Source organism: Amaranthus tricolor, chromosome 7 (assembly GCF_026212465.1).
Source record: "Amaranthus tricolor cultivar Red isolate AtriRed21 chromosome 7, ASM2621246v1, whole genome shotgun sequence".
Lineage (NCBI taxonomy): Eukaryota > Viridiplantae > Streptophyta > Magnoliopsida > Caryophyllales > Amaranthaceae > Amaranthus > Amaranthus tricolor.
This window is the reverse complement of record NC_080053.1, coordinates 26,200,667-26,222,421: the sequence shown is the minus strand read 5'-3', so window position 1 is coordinate 26,222,421 and position 21,755 is coordinate 26,200,667. Positions and strand designations below refer to the sequence as shown.

The following is a 21,755-nucleotide window of genomic DNA, read 5'->3' as shown; positions in this document are numbered from 1 at the left end:
ATACTCATCGTTTTATACAATTCATTAAATAAATTATTACTTTAATCATCTTCTCCTACAAACTCCCTCTTTCCTCCACGGTTTAATATTATTCACATCTAACCCAATATAAACTACTATGTTGATTTTACAAAATACAATTACCAGTGTATAAAACTTATATATATATATATATATATATATATATATATATATATATATATATATATATATATATATATATATATATATATAACGCCTATAATTTTTTATATTTTTTTTAATACGATCATACATTCAAATTGTATATCCATATTATGTACAAAATCACTATATCAATCATCAATTTTTTGCTCTTATACATTTGTTTTCCTTTCACATTCTCCAACATGATTTTATATAAAAACACAATTGTAAATAAATGTAGAAATATTTGGACGAAGGTCATCATAGCTGAATATAATTTGTGTTTTTTTAAATTTATAAAAGTGTTGTATTGTCACTTTTTCTTGCCTAAGAGAGTATTGATTCAGAAACGCTCTGGGACACATTTTAAAAATAATGTCGACAAATGACGGAATAAAATCTTTGAGAAGAGGGAGAAAGTGATTATACACCAGCTACATGATGATCTTTGATACTCTAATTCGGCTTTAATGCTTATGTCGCTAAAGTGCATTTTCTCATAAAGGAACTCATTTACTAAAAACTTTATAATTAAAGCGTACTGGGTAGAAGCTAATCTTAAGTTAAGTGTACTAGGTAGGAAATATTCTTAAGATGGGTAATTTCTAGGCATGTGTTGTACACGTACAGAGCCTTAAAAACAAAAGTCCTTGAACATTAAATCGTTTCTTAAAAAGTTTTCATTTGTATTTTAAAGTGTCCCAATTGTTATTTTCATAAAGAATTTTTTCTATTTATAATACAAATTCTAGATAAAAACTTTATTTATCCTCATTTTAATATTTTAATATTTAATAATGCTTATGATTCACAAATATTTTCCATTAACTTTATTTTAACATTTTCATATTTTTATGATCCCATGTGTTTTCCACTGGCTTTTTAAAAATACTTTTTTTATTAGTTATAAACCCCCATATTTTTACCTAACTTTTTAAATATTTTTTTAGTGTTTATGATCTCTACTTTTACTCAATCAAATTTATAATTATTCAACAAAATATTATATCAACTATCTAAAAGATTATACTTTTCTTAACTCCATTAACATACCTTGTGGGAACTTTATTAGGGAACAGAGGGAGTACATATTCTCCTCTGTTTTTTATAGTTATACTTCTCAAAAAGCTATCACATAAAAGTAAGTATACCTATTAAAACAGAGGTATTAATAAATTCAATAATTTCAGAATAGAGTTAATGGTTGAACGTTCTGATATAAAACAAGTTAAAGGGCTCAATCTCCATCAAAAACTTTTAAGAACGCACAGGGGCTTAAAAATGTTTGCCAACTTTTGTGCTGCCCCTGATAATTACAAAATTCCCAATAGAAGAGTTAATACTGGCTACTGCTACGTTTTTCTAAGCTTCTACAGTTTTACTTTATCCGACACGTTCTACATATCAGACTCGTGCACACTCCACTGCTTTGACGGTCATTTGCACATGATGCAGTATCTTGATCTCATCAAAGAGTCGGCAGAGCGTTAAACTTGGATTGTTCTATATTAGTTATGCCTAACGTGCTTCTCTCTCAACCTAAAAGGTCATCAATCATTCACTGAAACCTAAAAACTATTCAAGACACAGAATGTGCACTGGTTTGCAGGAAGTACTCCCAACAGAAAACTGCCTGATTTGTAGAAGGATCGTCATGAACATAATCCTGAAAGTTTGCCATAAGAGTAAAATTCTCTAAATGCCACTCTAAAGAACAAAGTAGCGTGAGCAGTAAGAAGGTTCACATTTATCAAGTTACAAAGTTGCTAAGGGAAACAGGTTGTCCAATTCATGCCTAAAAATAAATCAGACCGTCTTGTATGGGACCATCTCACCGTCAGATAGGTCCATACAAAAGTACCATTAGTACAAAAACATTAAAAAAAAAAAACAATGAAAACTGAATTCCCACTTGTACGGGAACTGTTTTTTTTTTAATAATTTATGCTGACCCAATTGAAGTCATCTCACGGCGAAACGGTCTCAATAGAGAATTAATGAAAATGAAATATAGCATTACTTCTACAAAGTGTAACTCACGGTCCTAAGAGGCTAAGACTCCGAACATATATTAAGGACACAATTTATAATAAGGATGAGTCAGACGATCCAGGGACGACCAATTGACAACTCCAAGCAGTTGACTGATTTGTACCTCACTTAGATTCTTGCAATCTAAAAATTGATTAAAAGTTGGGACTACTGAATAATTTCGTGGCAATAACCTCATACTTATGCACCAAAACTTCAACCGTAGTAACTTAAGCACATGTTAAAAGCATTTACTGTCACCATTGAATTTCCTACAGTAAGACACTCTGAAAAAATTGTAATATAAAAATTATTTGCAGAAGACCGAGTCCATTACCTCATAAAAACAGCACTATCTTCGATCATGTCCACTCCTAGATGCTGAAGATGGCCTGCCAGAACCATTCGAATTCCTACTTTTGAAATCATGATACTTGTCTACTTTCTGTTCAACAGAAACTTTTTGCTTACGCTGCAAATCTTCTACGTGCCTTTTCCAAAGTGCTTCTCTATCTTTTCTTGGCATTTTTTCATACCTGGGGTCCGATTTCAGAACCCGTTTAGCAGTAGACCAAGAACTGAGAACTGTTTTTCCATCTTCTGTTTCTCTTGTTGCTGCTTCAGGAGTTACAACCTCCATTAAAAGAGCCCTAAAGTCCTGATTACACCTCTGGACATGGCACAAAAATCAGATAGGCCAAAGTCAAAAAAATAATGATCAAACAGGGAAAAATGTAGTTCTGAATACATAATATAACCCCACTGTTATAAAAATACTCCATTCACAATAATCGTTGCTTTGTGCTAAACCATCATATTTGAAATGAGTTAAATGACTATCCAAATAGTTTTACACAGCAAAAATACTACATTGCCCCTAATGCTACTAATGCGAATCTCACCTAGGCAAGATTAAAGCCATCAACCAAATGATTGTTTCTACTTGACCCTTGATTGCAAACAGCTTCGAACTATTTTAATTAAGCATTTCAAGTAAAATATGAGTCTCCCAATTTATAACAGAAGTAAAAATTTTAACCATGATAATATTAATATCCACAAAGAATTGGAATACAAGCTTTTCATTCAATGACACCTTCAAACCACTATTTAATTAGCAGTTTCAATATCCAATAGTGAGATTATTAGTGGCTCTAGTTCTGCAACAAGTTGCTCGGTGCCCACCCCTTATTGACCACAAGCTGCTTCATATATTGTCACTTTAATTCCCTTACAAAAAGGCTTAAAAGTCAATTGATACTTCAGTGTCATCAACTCATGCCACAATCAAATGTATAATAAATTAGGACTGAGTTAATAACCTCTGCTCACCTAAATCATTTTGTCCATACAGCTACACCATATATGCAAACTGAAAATTATCTACCACATTATGTCAAACAAACCCATATTTGGGCGGCCATTTTTCCTTAAACACTGCTACATGGATGGACATTCATCAGAACCAGAAAACAAAAACTCAATCCGTACTTTGGCAACCGATATTTATGTAGACAGCTAGAAGACTGGTTAGTTTCATGGTAACTTGGTAAGTGCTTCAAACACTGATGCAAAATGGAAGTTCTTCATTTATAATGGCATTAATTTGAGAAACACTTCAACAGCTTTTGCAATAGTTTACTTCCAACCCTTCTCCCTCACTCATTCAAACGGGAAAATGTTGAAATATCTAATCAATTTATTACTATTTACAAAAGTGTCTCAATCAATCCAGGACATCCATACATAGTATTTGCGGGCATACGGCTATATTCCAGATGATAACATTATTTTATACTACATAAGAGTAGGAATTTGCTCTATTACTCCATGTATTTAATAGGATTTTTAGACTTTTTTATTAGATATATTGTATAATGTAATATTTAGTTGGTTAAGGATTCCTAAATACATTATTATGGTTTGAATGTAATTTAGGCAACATCCCGTGAATACAAGTAATAGTACTATATGAGAAAGGTGATTTTGCAGTCACAACGAATAGCAATAGACTGCTTATTCACTCAAACGTCACAACCTTCAAGTTGTATAGAAATACGATGATATGCAAAACTACCCTTTGGAACCCACATTCATGCTTGATTTGGACAAGTGGATAACTACATTCACTCCATCCAAAGCTGAAATAACTTGTACTAGAACGGATCTACTTTTGTTGTGAATATTAGCGGATGATAGAATGTAAATGAGATTAAAAGGAAAACGCACCTTATATTCATGTAATTAAAAGATTAAGATAGGTAATACAAGCATTCGAGAGGCTTACCCTCTCCCAAAATGCGCATAAAACTCACTGCAAATGTGTATATAAATTATTTAGGAAAAATTACCTAGAATAATCCAACCTATTTATGATTTTCCTATAATAATCTCACCAATTGATTAACCATGAACAATCCCAACTTTGAAGGGTATTCTCCTAGAGTAAACCCGGTAATCGAATGACTTGCAATAGCTAGTTTTTTTAAAAAATATATAAATTAAAATAAAATGTCGAAAAAAATGTTCAAAATTCTTTTAAAAACTTTGATTTTTTTTATTATTCAAAAATTTTTTATGTAAATTTTCAAAATTTTTCTCTAATTTTAAATTAATTTTCAATTTACAATTTTGGTGAATACCTACTATAGCAGGTCATCAGGTTATCCAAGTTTACTCTAGGCAAATACTCCCTAAAGTTGGGATTATGGTTGATTAATAGATGGGATTATTTTGAAAAAATCATGAAAAGGTTGAATTATTCTTGGTAATGTTTCCAATTATCAAATGCTTTCCTCATTTCCTCCTTTCCCTATTTATACAATTTCCCCCTTCTCTAGATTTATCTTCTTTTGAAATATACTCCCTAACCCTAATTAACTATTACTAGCATGCCCAATGTATCCCCATATTTAATATATGACACAACACCAAAAAAAAACAACAATCATAATGTAAAATCAAATGCAAAAGTATAGCACAACCAAGCCTTAGATAAATCGATGTAAATGCCAAAAACAACAAATTTCAAAATCCTGGAAACTAAGAGCTACATGAAAAAGAATTTTTCAGACGGCTCGCTGGATCACTAACTCTCTTTTGCATGACCAGTACGAAAAGCAATGGAATAATCTAGACAAAAAAAATCATAATCTTTCTACTGCGTACCTCATAAAGCATCTTTACATGTTCTCGAAAGAGCTTCTCCAAATCAGATTCATCCAAATCAGGATTGGATGCACGCCTTTGCGGATCTTTCTCAAGTCTAGGTTTTGACTCTGTCCATGAAGCCTAGCAGTAGAAGGTGCAGAAAATAGTACATGAACATGTGATTCATCCAAATAGAACTAGAAATTATAGGGAAACTAGAATGTAAAGGCATCAAAACTCAATAGATAACAAACCAAAAGTCAAAATCGAAAATCATATATGATGATAGTACTAAAACTAAATAGATACAACAAGAATGCATATTTTCTTTCAATAATTAAGAGTACAAGAGCAAATACTGGAATTCCAAAACATGTTAACACCTACATTATTTTAACAGTCTATTTTTGGCGAATAGCCTTGAATTTGGAGAATGAAGAAAAAAGAAATGAGCATAAAAGGAAGAAGGGAACATAGAGAGAATTAAAACAACAGCAATCTGCTAACACGGAATTCACCTGATAATTTTTTATAGTTTCCACTAATAATGCTTGATATGACGCCACTGCTTCCTTTCTACGAACCTTCAAGCGTACTCTTTCCATCTCTTGCTCTTCTCTTTCTTTTCTTTTCCGTAGTTCTTTCTCTCTTTCTTTCAATTTCTCCTATCATTGTTAGTTGTGCAACACACCAAAAGAATCTTCATTAACCACCTTGAAGCTTACAAATTGAAACAAACAATAGAGTACAACAATAGAAAAGCCACTCTTATTTCGCCGGCACTATAACTACATTGGAGCATATAGAAAACAAGTTTTTCTAGTAGTCCACTGTATTCCAATTGAATAACATACATTAGATATCCAGATCCATTGAAAGTGTAATAGACATTACATAAAGGAACTTAAGATAATTTGGGGAAGAATTGGTTCTCTATGAAGCAAAGTTTAAAGAAAGATAGATTACAACCATAACACAGAGCAAAGTTGATTTAGGTTGTCAAAAGACCTAGAGGGGCGTCATTTACTCCAAAGGCATTACTCCTATTCTTTAATTTAAGGAAACAAAGATTAGCAAAGCACCCAGGGAGGACCAAATTTGGGCTAGACGCAATGTGAACACATTTTATACTTTGTTCACAACATTTGGGGTAAAAGAAGAGGGGGCCAATTATCATTAACGCTTCAAGTTCCCTACCTGTTCCTCCTTTCTCGTCTTAGCTTCCTTTTCAGCTTCACTGTCTGCAGCCTTTAACTGAGATATGTATTCATTGAATAAGGACCCACGCTCTTCGTGTTTGACAGCTTTGTACCTGTTGTCATCCCGAACGCCATCCTTCACCTGGAACATTAATTATTATTCAGAGAAAGTCACAGACACTTTTGTCAAAGCACTTAACGAGACCTGTTGAACTGCTGTCATCAAGTTTTTCATAATATCACATCATTAAGAACAAAGAATTGACTTACAACAAGGTGTTCAATACCTAAATATTTTGTACTCAGTAACATCCAGATGAGCAGATTATATCTACTAAATGGTTACAAGGAAGAGTACATAAAAAGTATAGCCTTAAACAAGTGCCACCAGATGATATTACCAGTAAGAAGAGTGAAGGTCTATAGGAATGTAAGTTTGCCTTAAGGTTTCCTCATAAATAACGAGCTGCTGATATCATTTGACTTCAGTTTTCTGTTTTGAGATTTGCATCGAACAGCAAGAGATGGTCTGATCAAAACTAAAAAAGACCTGAACTTATTCTTCAATTCTTGAAGACTTAACTCAAACTTAGAAACCACTCTATGATGTCCAAAAAATTGACGACGATATCATCAAACATGCCCAACATTTGGAGTATTACTGTTTTTGCATTCAAGTTCCCTTAAAACAAGTGAAGATAGTTCAAGAAAGGTCATAATGTTCAATTAAATATGAGAGATATTTCAGATTGATTCAATTTGGTTCTCCTCCCTCTATCTACTTTAGAGAATATCCTAGTATTTCAACAAAAATAGACAAACTACATACCCTAGTCAACGTTAGAGATCCAACAAAATATTATTATGAGACGCATTAATAAAGTATCATTCAATGGCTGCAGGAAAAAAACCCACCCTGGACCAACGAGAGCTTGCAGTTATATCCCCTCTTTCTCGAAGCATAGACATGAAATTAGAAACAGCTACAGCACGTTCTGCTTGTGCTTTTTCTTCAGCAGCCCTTTTTAGTGATATTACCCTGCAACATCAACCAATAAAAAATCATGAACAAGACATAAACTCAAGAAATGAATGTAATCAGTAAACTTACACCCACGATAAGAAAAAAGTAAATGTTAGCATAATAAATATCACAAACATTTTTCAAGACAGGTATAACAACAATTCACAATACTCAATGAAACCAAGAATAGTGATTAGCACACCACAGTAGAAAATTGAATAAACTAATATTTTATTCAAACAAGTCACTACACCATTCATTTATGTTCTGCACTACCTTTTGTGCAGTAAGAAGGATTCCACAAAAAAAGAAACAAGGGATGGTTTCCTATAGATACGATGCTAACAGCTAAAGTGCTAACACGGAGATTTAACAATAGCAATTCCAGTCAATGGTCTGGAGACACCTCCACCCCCAACAATCAAATTGGAAAATACTAGAAGCCTTAAAGCAGTTAGGCTACAAATATTACATAGTTTATCTTTAAGAATCCAAAAAAGACGAGTAATTTACATATAAAGGCTTTCAATGGATCCATCAATCCAAAATCCATAAAAAAAGAACTTGAATTCCACTAAGACAGCCACTAACAAGCTCAGTATTCATGATTCAATATACATTCCCAAATGTCTAAACTTCCATATCCTATGCGCATTATCCTTCAGCTTCTCTACCACACAACTATCACATCTTAGGTATTACAGGGCCCTTTCAATTAAACTCCTCAAAGTCAAACCCCATAGAAAAACCCTGCACTGGAGTGGTCGGTTCAAATACAGCAAAGAGAATAAGCAAAATTCTTCTTGTTCACAAAGACTGCACCTACTAGTCAGACTGAAACTGGCACTACTCAGATGGCAACATACATAAATCTAATCAAAGAGTAACACCAGAATTTCTGAATCCAAATCTTGTAAAAATTATGTTTGGAAAAATAATCTATAAGGACTTGAGAGACCTTACAAGGACCAATTCCAAGAAACCTAATTCAGAACTATCTGCTGTAAAAAAAACTCAAATCTGCCTCCATGTCCTCCTCTTTGCCACTTATGCTCACTCTCTCCTCGCCCACCCTTTCACAAAGTATAGCAGAAGCATGAGCCATGATATTGCCACGTGCTCACAAGTCCTGCACAATGCTCATTACAAGATCTTTACAATATGCATCAACTAACCAACAAAGTCCGCCAACAATAGCCCACTCAGGCTCCCACCCCCCCCCCCCCCCCCCAAAAAAAAAAACATATATAATAAATGTTCAACACAAATTAGTTATTTTTTCCTTCTCCCACAATCTCACTCATCTCCTATATCCATTGAACTTTGATTATAACACACTCGGCAATTTTGTAATTTGAAATTCTAAATAAGAATTTTTTTTTTTGGTAGATCATATTATCATAACACCCTTTTTGAGCTTCTCCTTCCATCTTGCTGCTAGATATTCTAGACTTCTAGTCTCAAATTTTAACTTTTTATCAATATAACTTGTAAAACTGAATCAGCAATTTCAAATTTTCAGCAATTATTCAATGCTCAGAGTCACCAATAAGAGTTCTTTTATTATTACCAAAACTATGAATTCAAGAAAACAAAGGGAGTAACAGACTACAAAAAATTGACATACAATTGTTTCTTTTTTCATGAAAACAAAGCGCTTAAAGATTATTTCGATTATATCCATTATCAACTGAAATCTATTAGATGAATTATACATATAATATGTAAGTTGAATTTCTTCAAAGATAAGACATTAGACTTTGGAAACAGATCCCATAAATATGACAAATTTGACTAAGGTGGTAGTGAGACAAAAAGGAGAGAGAAAAGAAGAAAAGAAAGTGATTGGTGGCACTGTTTTGGCATAGTTCTGAGGCCAGGGAAGATTGGTGGCCCCGGTTAATGATTTTACCAAATATAAACAACTTTGAAAACAATCTATTCATTTACTGTAAGCCAAATATGCACTTTGGGAGGTACATCCCTCTAGCATTTTGGCCTGAGCATACAAGGTCCATATAGGTTCTAGTACCCATACTTAACTATCTGATCCCTAAAGTAGATGACTTTGTTAGCCTTCCAAGCCATGCTTAACTAGAACAAAAGAAAAAAATTGTTGCCAGAAACTATGAGCATAGAAAACAAACCATAAGACACTTGCATAGTTGCATTAACAAAGCAAAAAGCAATAAAGCCAAAGTAATATCTTGTCTATCTTTTAGTCATTGTCTAGCAATAAAGAAAACTCGCAAAAAAAGCCTAACTTAGAAATATGGAACACAACTCAAATACATACAAAGAAAACAACGCCTACTTGATTCAAAGAAACAAACAAAGAGAAGGAATTTGCATGATAAAACTCATGTACCTCTCATTGAGTAGAGCCTCTCGATCCTTGCGCTCTAACGCCTCAAATCGTAGATCATGCCCCCATCTCTTTTTAAATTTATGGTAATCAGTAGTATGATCAATATCCTGATAAAGAGAGCCCATGTAAGCAAGTTGACGTAAGAAAAATATCAAAATTAAATCAATGACCAAAGGTTCACTCTTTTATATCTTTCTTTTGCCACTTCTCCAAATAAATTAAGCATAAGCCAAATAAACAAAGATTTATCTCAAAGAACCTCCTTTGCTTCTTCTAACAACTGCTTGAAACCCTCCACTGCAGCCTTTTGAGCTGCGCGCTTTTCTTTGCGTTCCTCTTCAGCTCGAGTACGAACATAATGTTCAAATAATGATCGACGTTCAGCATATGTAGGAATGGCCTACATATGAAAACACGATTTTTAATGCAAAATGGACAAAATGGAAGAAGGAAACATAAGGTAGTTGTTACAACATTTACACTATATTTGGTTAGAAGGAAATTGAGGGAGAGGTGGGGGAGGGAAATGAAGGGAGAGAGAAAGGAATAGGAAGGAATAATTCCTTTATAATTTAATTTTGTACAAAACAAACCCTTCTAACATTAAAAAGATTCAAAAGGAAAGCACAAAATTCTCCCCTTCCCTCCCCTCCCTTCCCCTACTTTGCTACTTCAAATGTTATCCAAACCCACTCTTATGCAAAACGAAAGACTACTCGGATTACCTTCAAAACGAAAACTTTCAAGCAGTATTGGCTTAAAAGCAAGTCCAGAGATCCGAGTATTCATAGTAGTAACTTAGATTTATTAACTTATTTTGGTTTATATTTAATGATTTATTAGAAAATATTCTAGAGTCGTGTTAAGAATTTAATAGGGCTTATTTAAATCTTATCACTTTATCTATTGATCGTTTTATTGGACTTTCTGGATGAAAGTTGACATTTCATAATAAAAATACGTTGTTTGCGTGAATTATTGCATATTCCAACGAATCAACCCATTTATCTATTGTTTGTGCACATCTATACAATTAATAATACCCCTATAGTATTTTTTGGGTCTTTAAATTTGTATCACAACCTTTAAACTATTAGCTTGAAGTAGATAATACCCCTATAGTATTTTTTGGGTCTTTAAATTTGTATCACAACCTTTAAACTATTAGCTTGAAGTAGATAATACCCCTATAGTATTTTTTGGGTCTTTAAATTTGTATCACAACCTTTAAACTATTAGCTTGAAGTAGATACCAAGAACCAGATATTTCATAAAGGAGAAAATTTACTTCAAAGACGGGCTCGCAATTGCTTGTTTATTTAACAGCATCTAAAGGATGACTTTCATTAAGATAAGATGAGTATAGACAACCTCTTAGTTTCAAATTCATAGAAAACCTCAAAAAACATTATGTGCTGCTAATTTAACTCCTTGCCAATACAAGACACCAGTTGACGAGTTTCATTTCATTTTTCCATATGGAAATGAATATTGAGGATTGTTTGGTTCAAATATCATTGATTGGTCAAGAGAAAAGTTTTAAAACCTTGTGTTAGGTAAGTAAATCCCATGATTTTCCTTCCTCTAGCCAACTAAAAGCCTTACTCTCTACTTCTTAGTCTAGTTGCAAGTTTGTGGTAATTGGTGTTGGTATTAGTCGTACGACTTGATTGGGTGGTCGATGGATTTTGATTGGGTAGGTGGGGCCTGGGGTCTTGCTTGTGTTGATGGAGGGAATGCTCACTGAGCCATGGAAAGAGTGTTGGTTACTAGTTTCACTGAAGATTTGGGTGGTATACTTATAAATGGAGAAAAGGGAAAGGAAATTGAGGTAATTCTCAAGTTCCAAGTTCCAAGTTCCAACCTCCCATTAGGGAAGATTTGGCCAACATATGGAAAGTAAAATAAGGGCATCGATTACCATCCAATCACATGACATAAGGTGCAGAGGAATAAGAATTAGTCATACATGATTTGATAAACAAAACCTCACGAAATAAAAATATCAATAAGCATGTAGTTGCAAAACCACCTCTTCCTCTGAAACCTGAGTACATGCCTTTTATAAAGAATTCTATAGAAGAAAGGCAAGAAAATGCACTAAAAAAATAGCAAACGAAACGGACATGGAAATCTATTCTGCAGATAAACTTTATCTGATTCGACCTGTTTAAGGAAGACCCTTTGCAGAGCCCAGCATCCTCAATATAGAATATTCCAAATCTTGTAGTGAACGAACCTTGAACCGTGGATCAAACACAATCTTCGGCAGCTCCTTATCCCACTTTGAAAAAGGTGCCACTCCACGTTCTTTCAGCATATCCTAAAATTCCAGAGCAACAAGATAGTTAAACCCATTAAAAGGTATAATAGAAAGAACAGAGAGCAATTAAGAGTAAGACAACAGCAAATGCTACTTATACTAAATTGAAATAACTCAGTGTATAACCACGAGAAAGATTGGAACATCCAGATTTATAATCAGAAATCCACAGAAGATCCCTTGCACTTCTCTTCTGCAAAAATCTCACTCAAGCCCAACCAAAAAAGAAGCGCACCTAACTTTTAAAAGAAAACAGCATTTAAAAACTCTTTTTAAAAAGAATCAGCATTTTAATTGGCTATATGATGCAATGATCTAGTATTTTGAATAATTAGTTTACGTAAGGGTGATTTATGTAATCGCTTGGTTAGGGAGACTTGGTGAATAAGTTAGTAGTTTTATTATAAAGAGAGAAGATTAAGGGGTCATAATCATCCAGAAAATTGTTAAACACATAGTGGGTGAATCTTATACTCGTAGGGAGATCTCAAGCGTCTCGAATAGCTTGATTAATCTTTTCTTATTATCCTTTTAGGGTTGTAATCATCTGTAATCACCAATTTTATAATACAGTTTCTCTTTTGTCCTTTTATTATTTCTTTTCCAAAATTACTATATAATTGAAACAGTCAGTCCATAGCATATGATCACTCATTTCAAGAAGTATTCCTTTCAAAATTCAAAAAACAAACACATCAGACCAGAAAACCAAAAGTTAACACATTGATAAATAACAAAAGCAAAAGAGAATGAACATTAGGGATTAAATAATAACTTGAATACTTGATAGAGATGGCTTAAGCTTCAAATTCTAAAGGTAGTAAGTAAAATATCGCAACTAAGGCGTGTGACTGACAATGGCAGGCTTTCAGATTCCTTGAGGCACTCATGTTCATCTACAGAGAAGTGTGTCTGAACAAGTAGTAAAATAATGAAAGAATTTTTCTATTTTTATGTATTTGTAAAGCTAACAATTGACAAGTATTTACGTCTCGGTGTCAATACCCAAGCTTCAGCTGAAAGAAAAAATTATGTGCCGATTAAAAAAAGCTATTCTGGACAAGACAAAAACTCTGCCAGAATAAAAAAATTGGGTCAACTTTTACAATAGAAGACAAGTACCAAAAAGAATTTAGCACAGCTAACAACATGAATTTCAAATCTTCAGGAAACTTAATTTAAAGATATATTTTTACAACTTTTGAATAAGTAACAACTTTCAGAAGAATTATACAAGTTAATTAAACTACTCAACATAAATTACTTCAAGGTAAAACGTAGAACCGCCTCACATATGATGATCAATAAGTGCAGAAGAACAAGTTTACCCAATCCTACTCCAGCTTTCTGGTGATCCAATATGTCTCATCACTATATGATCCTTATAATTATAATTTCTAACTCACATATAAGTTCAATACTCTGTATTAATCATTCATGCAAAAATAGGAGAGAAGAAAGACACCTTAAATTGAGCTATGCATTCCTCCTTCGTAGGTCCAGTGTCTTCATCCTCAGAATCTGATGATGTGTCAGATATTTTGCCATCTCCATCAGCATCTCCCAGCTTATCCTTGCTTCCTTCACCTTGGAAACCCTTAGCTGTAGGCTCAACTGTTTTAGACCCATTAACTTCTAATAATGCTGATCCTGATGAAGCACTAGTTGGGAAAGAGGTAACCTGAGCTCCTGACTCATGCAGCTTTTTCTTAATTAGATCAAGGGCAGAGGATGAACCTGGAATGCCAGGTGCTCTAAGGGCTATCGCATCTCGACCACCTGTGTTGAGAGCAGGAGTATTTAATGTACCAGGACCAGATCCTTTTTCATTTACTGCATTGTAATCTGGCACTGATATTGAGTTTTCTTTTACACTGTCAACTTCCTGTTTTTTCCTCAATTCACTCACCTCTGTAGGTACTTGCCAGCTACTGGTCTGATAATAGAAAAGGATTTCATAATGGTGAGAACATTAAAAGTTATTCAAAAGAACACAATACTTCAGTAGTTGAAAACAACAGGTTTAGAAAGATTACCGATAGCCATAAAAGAGTAACAAATAAATCGAAAGAATAATGATTAACGAAAAAGATATAGAAATTGAATAATCTCTAGAAAATCAATTGAAAATTCCTTACCTACATATTATACAAGGACAAATTATCTAACCATGTCACCAGTGCACTTCAATGATGGCATCAACCCAAAACTTTCAATGAAATGCCAACTTGACACACTAATCGAAATCAACTTGTCTTTCTAGCCACAGAAAGCATCCTCCCTTAACTAACAGATAGATATCATATGCACCAAACTTCTGTCAACCCGTAAGCCCAGATATGTAGGTTACATCTCTTCACATACTAGCTTTATTCCAGAAATCTCCAAGACATTAATTGCAGTTAATTTTTGCACAAAATGGATGAATGGCATAATGAACTTCCTTCTCAATCTAAGTCAACTTTACAAGTTATTTTTGTTCACCATAACTATTATCATAGTCAACTATGAGCATAAGTCATGCAACATCAATACTATTACATGTTGTGAGGATCCTTCTCTTAGAACACCCAATAATGACAAAAGGTATGTCGATAGAAAAATGATACAAGGTAAAGATTACTCCATTGAATAAGGCCTGTATTATCATTTTCAAATACTACACAGCTTTTATTCAGTGATGTAGGTTATTCTCTGATTTCAAACTCCCTTACCCCATCTAAGTGGGAGTCACTTAAGTGGCATTGTGATGATGCAATGCTGACACAAAAAAATAGAAAAAGAAAAACAAAAGGTCCCCTGCAGACCAGTAGAGTAGTTTCTAAATCATACGATTTGCATAGTGACCCATATATTGTGTCTAAAAGCAATGTATGTCAAGGAGATGATACCTCAGTTTTGGTGTTGTAATAGTACTTCTTGCCATCATTGGTGGTGACTAATGCCCAATCAGTTCCAGTCACTTTCTCCCTATGCAAAAACAATCCACAAAGTTATTAATGGAATCTCAGCCAAGAAATTCAAAATTAACTCCAGTATATAAGCACCGCTAATGCGATCAGCAACTAAACACCACAAAAAGCATAAATACTCAAAAAAAAGGAATAAGCCTATACAGAGGCAAAGCAAACAATACACCATACAAGGTCAAAAAGTGATTCAAAAATTCTAATGGTTTCGTGCCTGGGGGGGGGGGTTATAAAAGAGAACCAAAGAAAAGGAAGACTACCAGCCATCAAGATAAAACGTACAGGAAATTCTGAGACTTAAATTAACACTACAACAGACATTTTGTTTCCCTAATTCTACAAAATAAAGCTACTGCAAAACTCCAGAATAATACATTGAGTTCATCAGTAGGAACATAAAAATCACCACAATACAAAAAAGGACGCACATTAACAGGATGTTGAACCACAGATTATAACATAAAACTTATTTACAAAAGAATGTAAAGCTTTAATCCCAACATATGGGGGCGTTAGCAGTGAAACAGAATTTAATCAGGCATATGTATTTAACTTCTTACTAGAGCTCATTCAGAAGTGTCAAAATCATGCATTATGAACGATTTTTAAACAATAAAAGGATAATTAAAACTGCAAAAAAGCAGGAAGATGATGAAAAAAGAAATGGAGTGTAATATTGTGTGTCCAAGAATAACTAGCAGCATGAACAAAAGAATTACAACATATTAAGCCAGTAATATAAGCTAATAACGGACTCGGGTACCCACCATGCAACAGGAGTTGGCTGTGCAGTTGCTTTTGCTGGCTGCATCCATAATTGACACATGATAGGAAAGAAATCAGTAACATTAAATTAAACAAAAGATTTCATATAACAAAGTTGACTGAATTACTAGTAATATTGTAAACATTTTGCACGATAAAAAATATTCAAGGGATACATCATACATGACTAGCAGGAAAAAGATAACACATGTTATTACTCCAATGCCTTGAGGGATAGAATACAAAACGAAGATGTAAGGGTTTAGGAGTTGCAAATGATGATAGATAAAAGAGAATTGTTTTCGTTTAAAATGGTTTGGACATGAGCAACGACGGAGTGTTAGTGAACTGGTAAAGAAGATAGAAAGCTAGAGCTTGAGAGACTTAAAAAAGGGCGATGAAGACCGAAGATGACTTAGAGGACAGGAGTGGAAAAAATAATGAATAACCAATACTTACAGATTAAGATGGTAGAAAATTGGAATTAATGGAGAAGTAGAATCCATATGAACGACTATTGAAATTAATATATTGATTCATGTAGCTGACCCCAATCTTTTGGGATTAAGCTCGGCATTGTTGTTGTGGGGGTGGTGTCATTACTCCAATGCCAAGAGAAAGGACATTTTGTATGAAGGAGAATTGGTATTCCTCAAAATACAATCATTACCAACAGCATAAATTAGCCACAAAGCTGAATGAGAAACTTGCTTTCAATTACTATGGACCTTACAATGTCTTACAAAAGGTAGGAGAGTAGCCTATAAACTACAGCTACCAGCCGATGTTCATAGCAGTCCCACCTCAAGAAAGCAAAAGGAGCAATCAAACCCTCTACCCTATTTCCTTTAGTTTCTGCTGAACTGGAGTTACAAGTTCAGCCTAGTGATGTGCAAGTCAGGGTGATAGATAATGCTCATTCAGAAATTTTGGTGTGTGGATGGGTGCCTAAGTCTATAGCCACATGGGAATATTTGCCAGGATGATAGCTATTTTTCCTAAAGCACACCTTGAGGAAAAGGTAGAACTCTAGCAATGAGCAAGATCCAACTCATTACCTACAAAAAGAGCGACAAAAGCAGAAATAATAAGAAGGGGACTTGACAGTTTTTATATGTCTTAACCGAATTCTGTTCAGAATAGTCTTTAGCTTGCTATGGGTCATTTTTGTTATTGTTAGGGGTATAAATACCCATGATGTAATAGTTGAAGACATATTGTCGCTGGAAATAAAAAAACACTAGGAGTATTGCAGCACTCAAAGACTTCTACCCTATCTGAATATTTCTTTCTTATTTTCATAGGGTGTTCTAAATAAAAGAAAGGTGGTCTATCACAACAATCTTTATACATAGCTTTATTTACAATGTTAATACAAAAATCATTTAGTCATAAACCATGACAGAAATTATTCCATACAAAGAAATTATAAGAACACGCAAATCAACATTCAATCAAATAAAAAAATTACTAGATCTGCAACGTACACGAGATAAAGCATGACATAATGCAAAAACATGTTATTAATCTATCGCCAAGTGGCTCCCCCTAGACGGGCTTTGAAGGTCGGATGTACGAAACTTTACTCTTGTAATAGCTAAGAGGTTATGCTTGACTGACCCCTCATTGCAACGTCATCTCTAATTTTACATAAATACGAAGCACAATACATAGAGCATAATAATCAAAAATATTGTGTGTTTGTCAACACAATCCAAAGGAATATATTCCAAAAAATGGGAACCTTGAACAAACCAAGCACACATGCTGAAATACCTCTCCTTTGAACCCAGAGGGTTTTTCATATGTTGATTCCCCAGTTATCGCATTATAATAATATACAGCCCCAGTTTCAGTTCTATGAGCACTCCATGCATCCAACAGGTCATTATGAACAGCCTCACCACTGGTACCAACACTAGCAATAACGTTGTCTGCAAAACCAAAAGTACTATACTTGAAACATTGAAGGCTAAGCTACATATATAAGTACTTTCAGCATTAAAACGATGGAGACAAACCAATTCCAGGAGGAGGTACTTCGTATTTCATAGCAGAACTATGTGCCATCTGAGTAACAGCACCAGCTTTTCCAATAGGAGTAAAACCAGGAGGCTGTGCATCTGGGACAGGAACGGAAGGAAGAGACACACCACGTGCTACAAAACCAAATGGCCCGGCAAAAGAGGAATTATATGGTAAGAGTGAAGGCCTAAATCCACCCATTTGGTGAGGCGGCAACCAAAGTTGTTGAGGAGAAGAACCAACGGCTGGTATAGTTGCATACGAAGGATACGGTTGTGGTTGAACAGCTACGCTAGATGGATGCGGAGCAACAGGCACAACGGGTCTAATTACTACAGGCGGGAACGACCCTATCACTGCAGAAGAAACAGAAGGACTGGAGGACAACACCGTCGGAGTAGCATGCCCGGGCGAACTAGAGTTCAATGCAACTGATGGAGCATTAGACATTGATGTAGATGCTTGACTGACATTGGACATGGAAGATACAGTTATCAAAGAGTTTGAAGACACTTGTACAGGTGATGAACCAGATGAAGACATTGCACTTTAAACTTTTATAAAAGGAGCCGCTGCATTCTACAATCTATGAAATGAGAAGCATTTCAGCTTTTTTCTGAAAGACATCAAAAAGAAATTTGAGCAGGATGAGCAGGATCAAGACATTGCAAATTCACATAAAAAGGTACTAAATCATACATGTTTAATGGAAATTGGTATATTCAAGTATAATTGACTAAAATATATCATGAAAAAAGGTAAAAAGACGTTGTAGCTAGGGAAAAGATCAAAAAGAATTTTTAAGGCAAAAGAATAAGAAAAAGGAAATGAAACAAAAGTAACAACATTAAGACTAAATTTTAGGATTAGATAATTCTCTCTGATTATATTCCGTCAAATACATCACTTATAGAGAAAAAAAAAGAGCGAGTAACATGTGAAATGAATGGATGCATGAAGGTAATCATATTTGAACAATTTGTAGGAAGAGAACATCAAAGTCATAAAAGAAGACCCTTATAAGGGACGGAAGAAGCAAAAATTACAATTAACATAATTCCAAATATCAAAACAATATTTTCAGCAAGTTCAGGGCCAATATTACAAACTTTGTGTTCCCCATCCATTTCCATAGGATAATAGTACTAGATTTTACCCTTCAGCATCTCTATACTGTTTCATGCCATAAGGTTGTCCTTTCACAAACAGTGTCGTCATTAATATGTAGGCCTGACAATCACCTAAGTCCTTTGAAATAATAACTCACTCGTTACATCTCTTAACTGCTAGCAATCACCTACATCCTCAGGATTCAAGACATCAATCAGCATCACCATTGATGAATCCGAAATCGCCTACTCTTCCTACACAGTCAACAACTAACCCCCCCCCCCCTCCCCCACGCCCTGTAGAGGAAATGAGGTGTTATATCACAGTAAAATGCAAGGCTAAAATGGTGATTCAATCATTAAATCTAAACAAAAATGCGGCGGATAAATCTCACTCACCACCCATCCCAAATGTCCCTCCACCCAAATAATCACAAAGTTAAAAAGTAGCATATCCCAACAGTCCAAATGACCTGTGTAATCCAAATTCGCCAATTAAAGAACCAGTAAACTCAATACACACTCGCAAAGTCACAAAGTCGCAAATCACCAACCGTCCAAATGCCTACATGACCTCAAGTTAAACTACCAAGGTATTTACAGATAACAACATACTCATACATAGCACCAAAAGGTCATGGGTTCGAATCTCATTCATCCCTCTTTTTAAGTGGATAGGTTGTGCATCCACATCATATTGCTAATCCAAAGGGCTCTCATTGGTTCCTTGACATTACCAAATAGGAAATAACAACGTCATATTATATTCAATGCCATTGTTTGTACGCATATAGGTAAACATAAACATCCGAAATATGCCCTAATATTAGTTTAATAAGATACAATTACAGTTTTTCAGAGTTAAAAGGTATACGTTCAAGCATCTAATAACCATACTTGTGCTCACTTATAAAATAATAGGCTACACTCATCCATTACCTTACAAGGTCTAATTATACCAATGAATTCAATTCCATTACCAAGCATCTTATAAGCAAAAGTTTCTTTATGGGTAAATAAAGAAAGTAACGGTTTTTCTTGAAAACATAATATGATTCACATGACTTGATAATTATTGTATAAAGCAATTATAATATTGTTAATATTAATTCCTTCAAAAAAACATAACATCCTCATCCATATAACGACAACAACTCACGAACATATTACTCATAACACTAAACAATTCCAACCACCATAAAACCCAATGATCCATACTAACAATGTTCCTAACAACTATAGTCAATTTCAACGATTATTTACCTAATTAATAAACAACATAAACACTAACAGGAGCATGTTAAAATTTGTCCCAATACCAATACATCATAATAGCATACATACAACATCCATTTCATCCCCAAATCAAACCCTAACCCTAATATGTTTGAAAATAACAAAATCTAACTCTAATGCACAACAAAATCGTTGTATTATACTCAATTTAACAAGTAAAGCTTATATTATCAAAGAAAACTCCAAATACTTGAAATTAAATTGGGAAAAAGATAGCTCACCAAAAGGGTTTAAGAAATGGTGAGGATTTTATGTGAATGGTGATGGTGTTGCTGCGTGTGGCTGAAGGTGAAGAGCAACCCACTTCGTGGTGGTTCGCAAGGGAGCAGTCACCGTGGCTGGCTCCGCTACTAGGGTTTGGCGTGAGGGAGGAAGAAGGCTTTGATGTCGATGGTTTTGCGTCAGGGAAGGAGATGGGGTTTTTGCTTTTGTTTTCTTTCTTTTTTAAAGATATTTTAAAGGAAAAATTAATATTAATAATTGAATCTTTTAATTTTGTTTTAATAATTTAATATTTGTTCTTAATTTATTATTAGTATAATTTTTTATTTTTTTATTTTATACCATCAGCATACCGAATTAATATGTTAATAGCAAACTAAGGACAAAGGTTGATTTATTGAAAAATAATCTAAAGTTTGAATTATTTATAATAAATGGGCAAAAAGTTAAATTATTAATATCAATTTTTATATTTTTAAAGAGTTTTTCTATTTAATAATATGAATGTTTTATTATTAAATTTATATATAGTCATGACGAGTGATATCAGTAATTTAAATATATTAGTTAGCATATTACATTCAATAATGAAAAAAATAATATATTTAAAGTTTAATTAATAACTATGGTGAAACAAAAACTTTCCATTCAATGCAATGTACCGAATTGTTAAAGAGACATGTTTATGTTGTGTTAATATGAAACAATTAGTGGTTATAAGTAATTGATTTTGGTTAATACGCGTAGACTTATAATTTGCATAATATTGTTCGTTTGTTTTATGCGGTGATTCATGGGTTGTGCGTGGGAGCTTTGAGGCGACTCGCCACCTGAGTACAACTTATGTACTAACTTCTTCACCTACTAGGAGTCTTAGGCACCTTTTATAACTCTGTGATCATTGAACGTTATTAATTAGACGTCATTTTCGGGTCGGATCCAACATGAAAATTGTGAAGATAATTTTAACGTCATTTTTATCTAACGTTACAATTATAATAAACAAAATAACTTTTATAAAGTGCGTATCTTACAAGTCTTTCAAAATAAGTATTAATTCTCCTATTTTTCTTGCACTTAAATGAACCTGACATACCAACTATTTTTTG

The 21,755-nt window shown here is 33.9% G+C and overlaps 1 protein-coding gene across 1 annotated transcript; it reads right to left on the bottom strand.

Annotated features, from left to right (window-relative positions):
- Window positions 1–1,313: 1,313 nt before the first annotated feature.
- Window positions 1,314–20,855, bottom strand: LOC130817776 (pre-mRNA-processing protein 40C). The gene is made up of 15 exons (XM_057683657.1): window positions 20,646–20,855; window positions 18,016–18,485; window positions 17,771–17,928; window positions 15,997–16,034; window positions 15,152–15,230; window positions 13,726–14,196; window positions 12,177–12,260; window positions 10,197–10,337; window positions 9,938–10,044; window positions 7,461–7,584; window positions 6,544–6,687; window positions 5,865–6,011; window positions 5,365–5,487; window positions 2,534–2,866; window positions 1,314–1,831 (listed from the first exon to the last, which is right to left on the bottom strand). Exons 2-14 carry the CDS (start codon window positions 18,467–18,469, stop codon window positions 2,549–2,551), a joined length of 2,388 nt encoding a protein of 795 aa, XP_057539640.1. The 5' UTR covers window positions 18,470–18,485; window positions 20,646–20,855; the 3' UTR covers window positions 1,314–1,831; window positions 2,534–2,548.
- Between the last annotated feature and the right edge of the window lie 900 nt (window positions 20,856–21,755).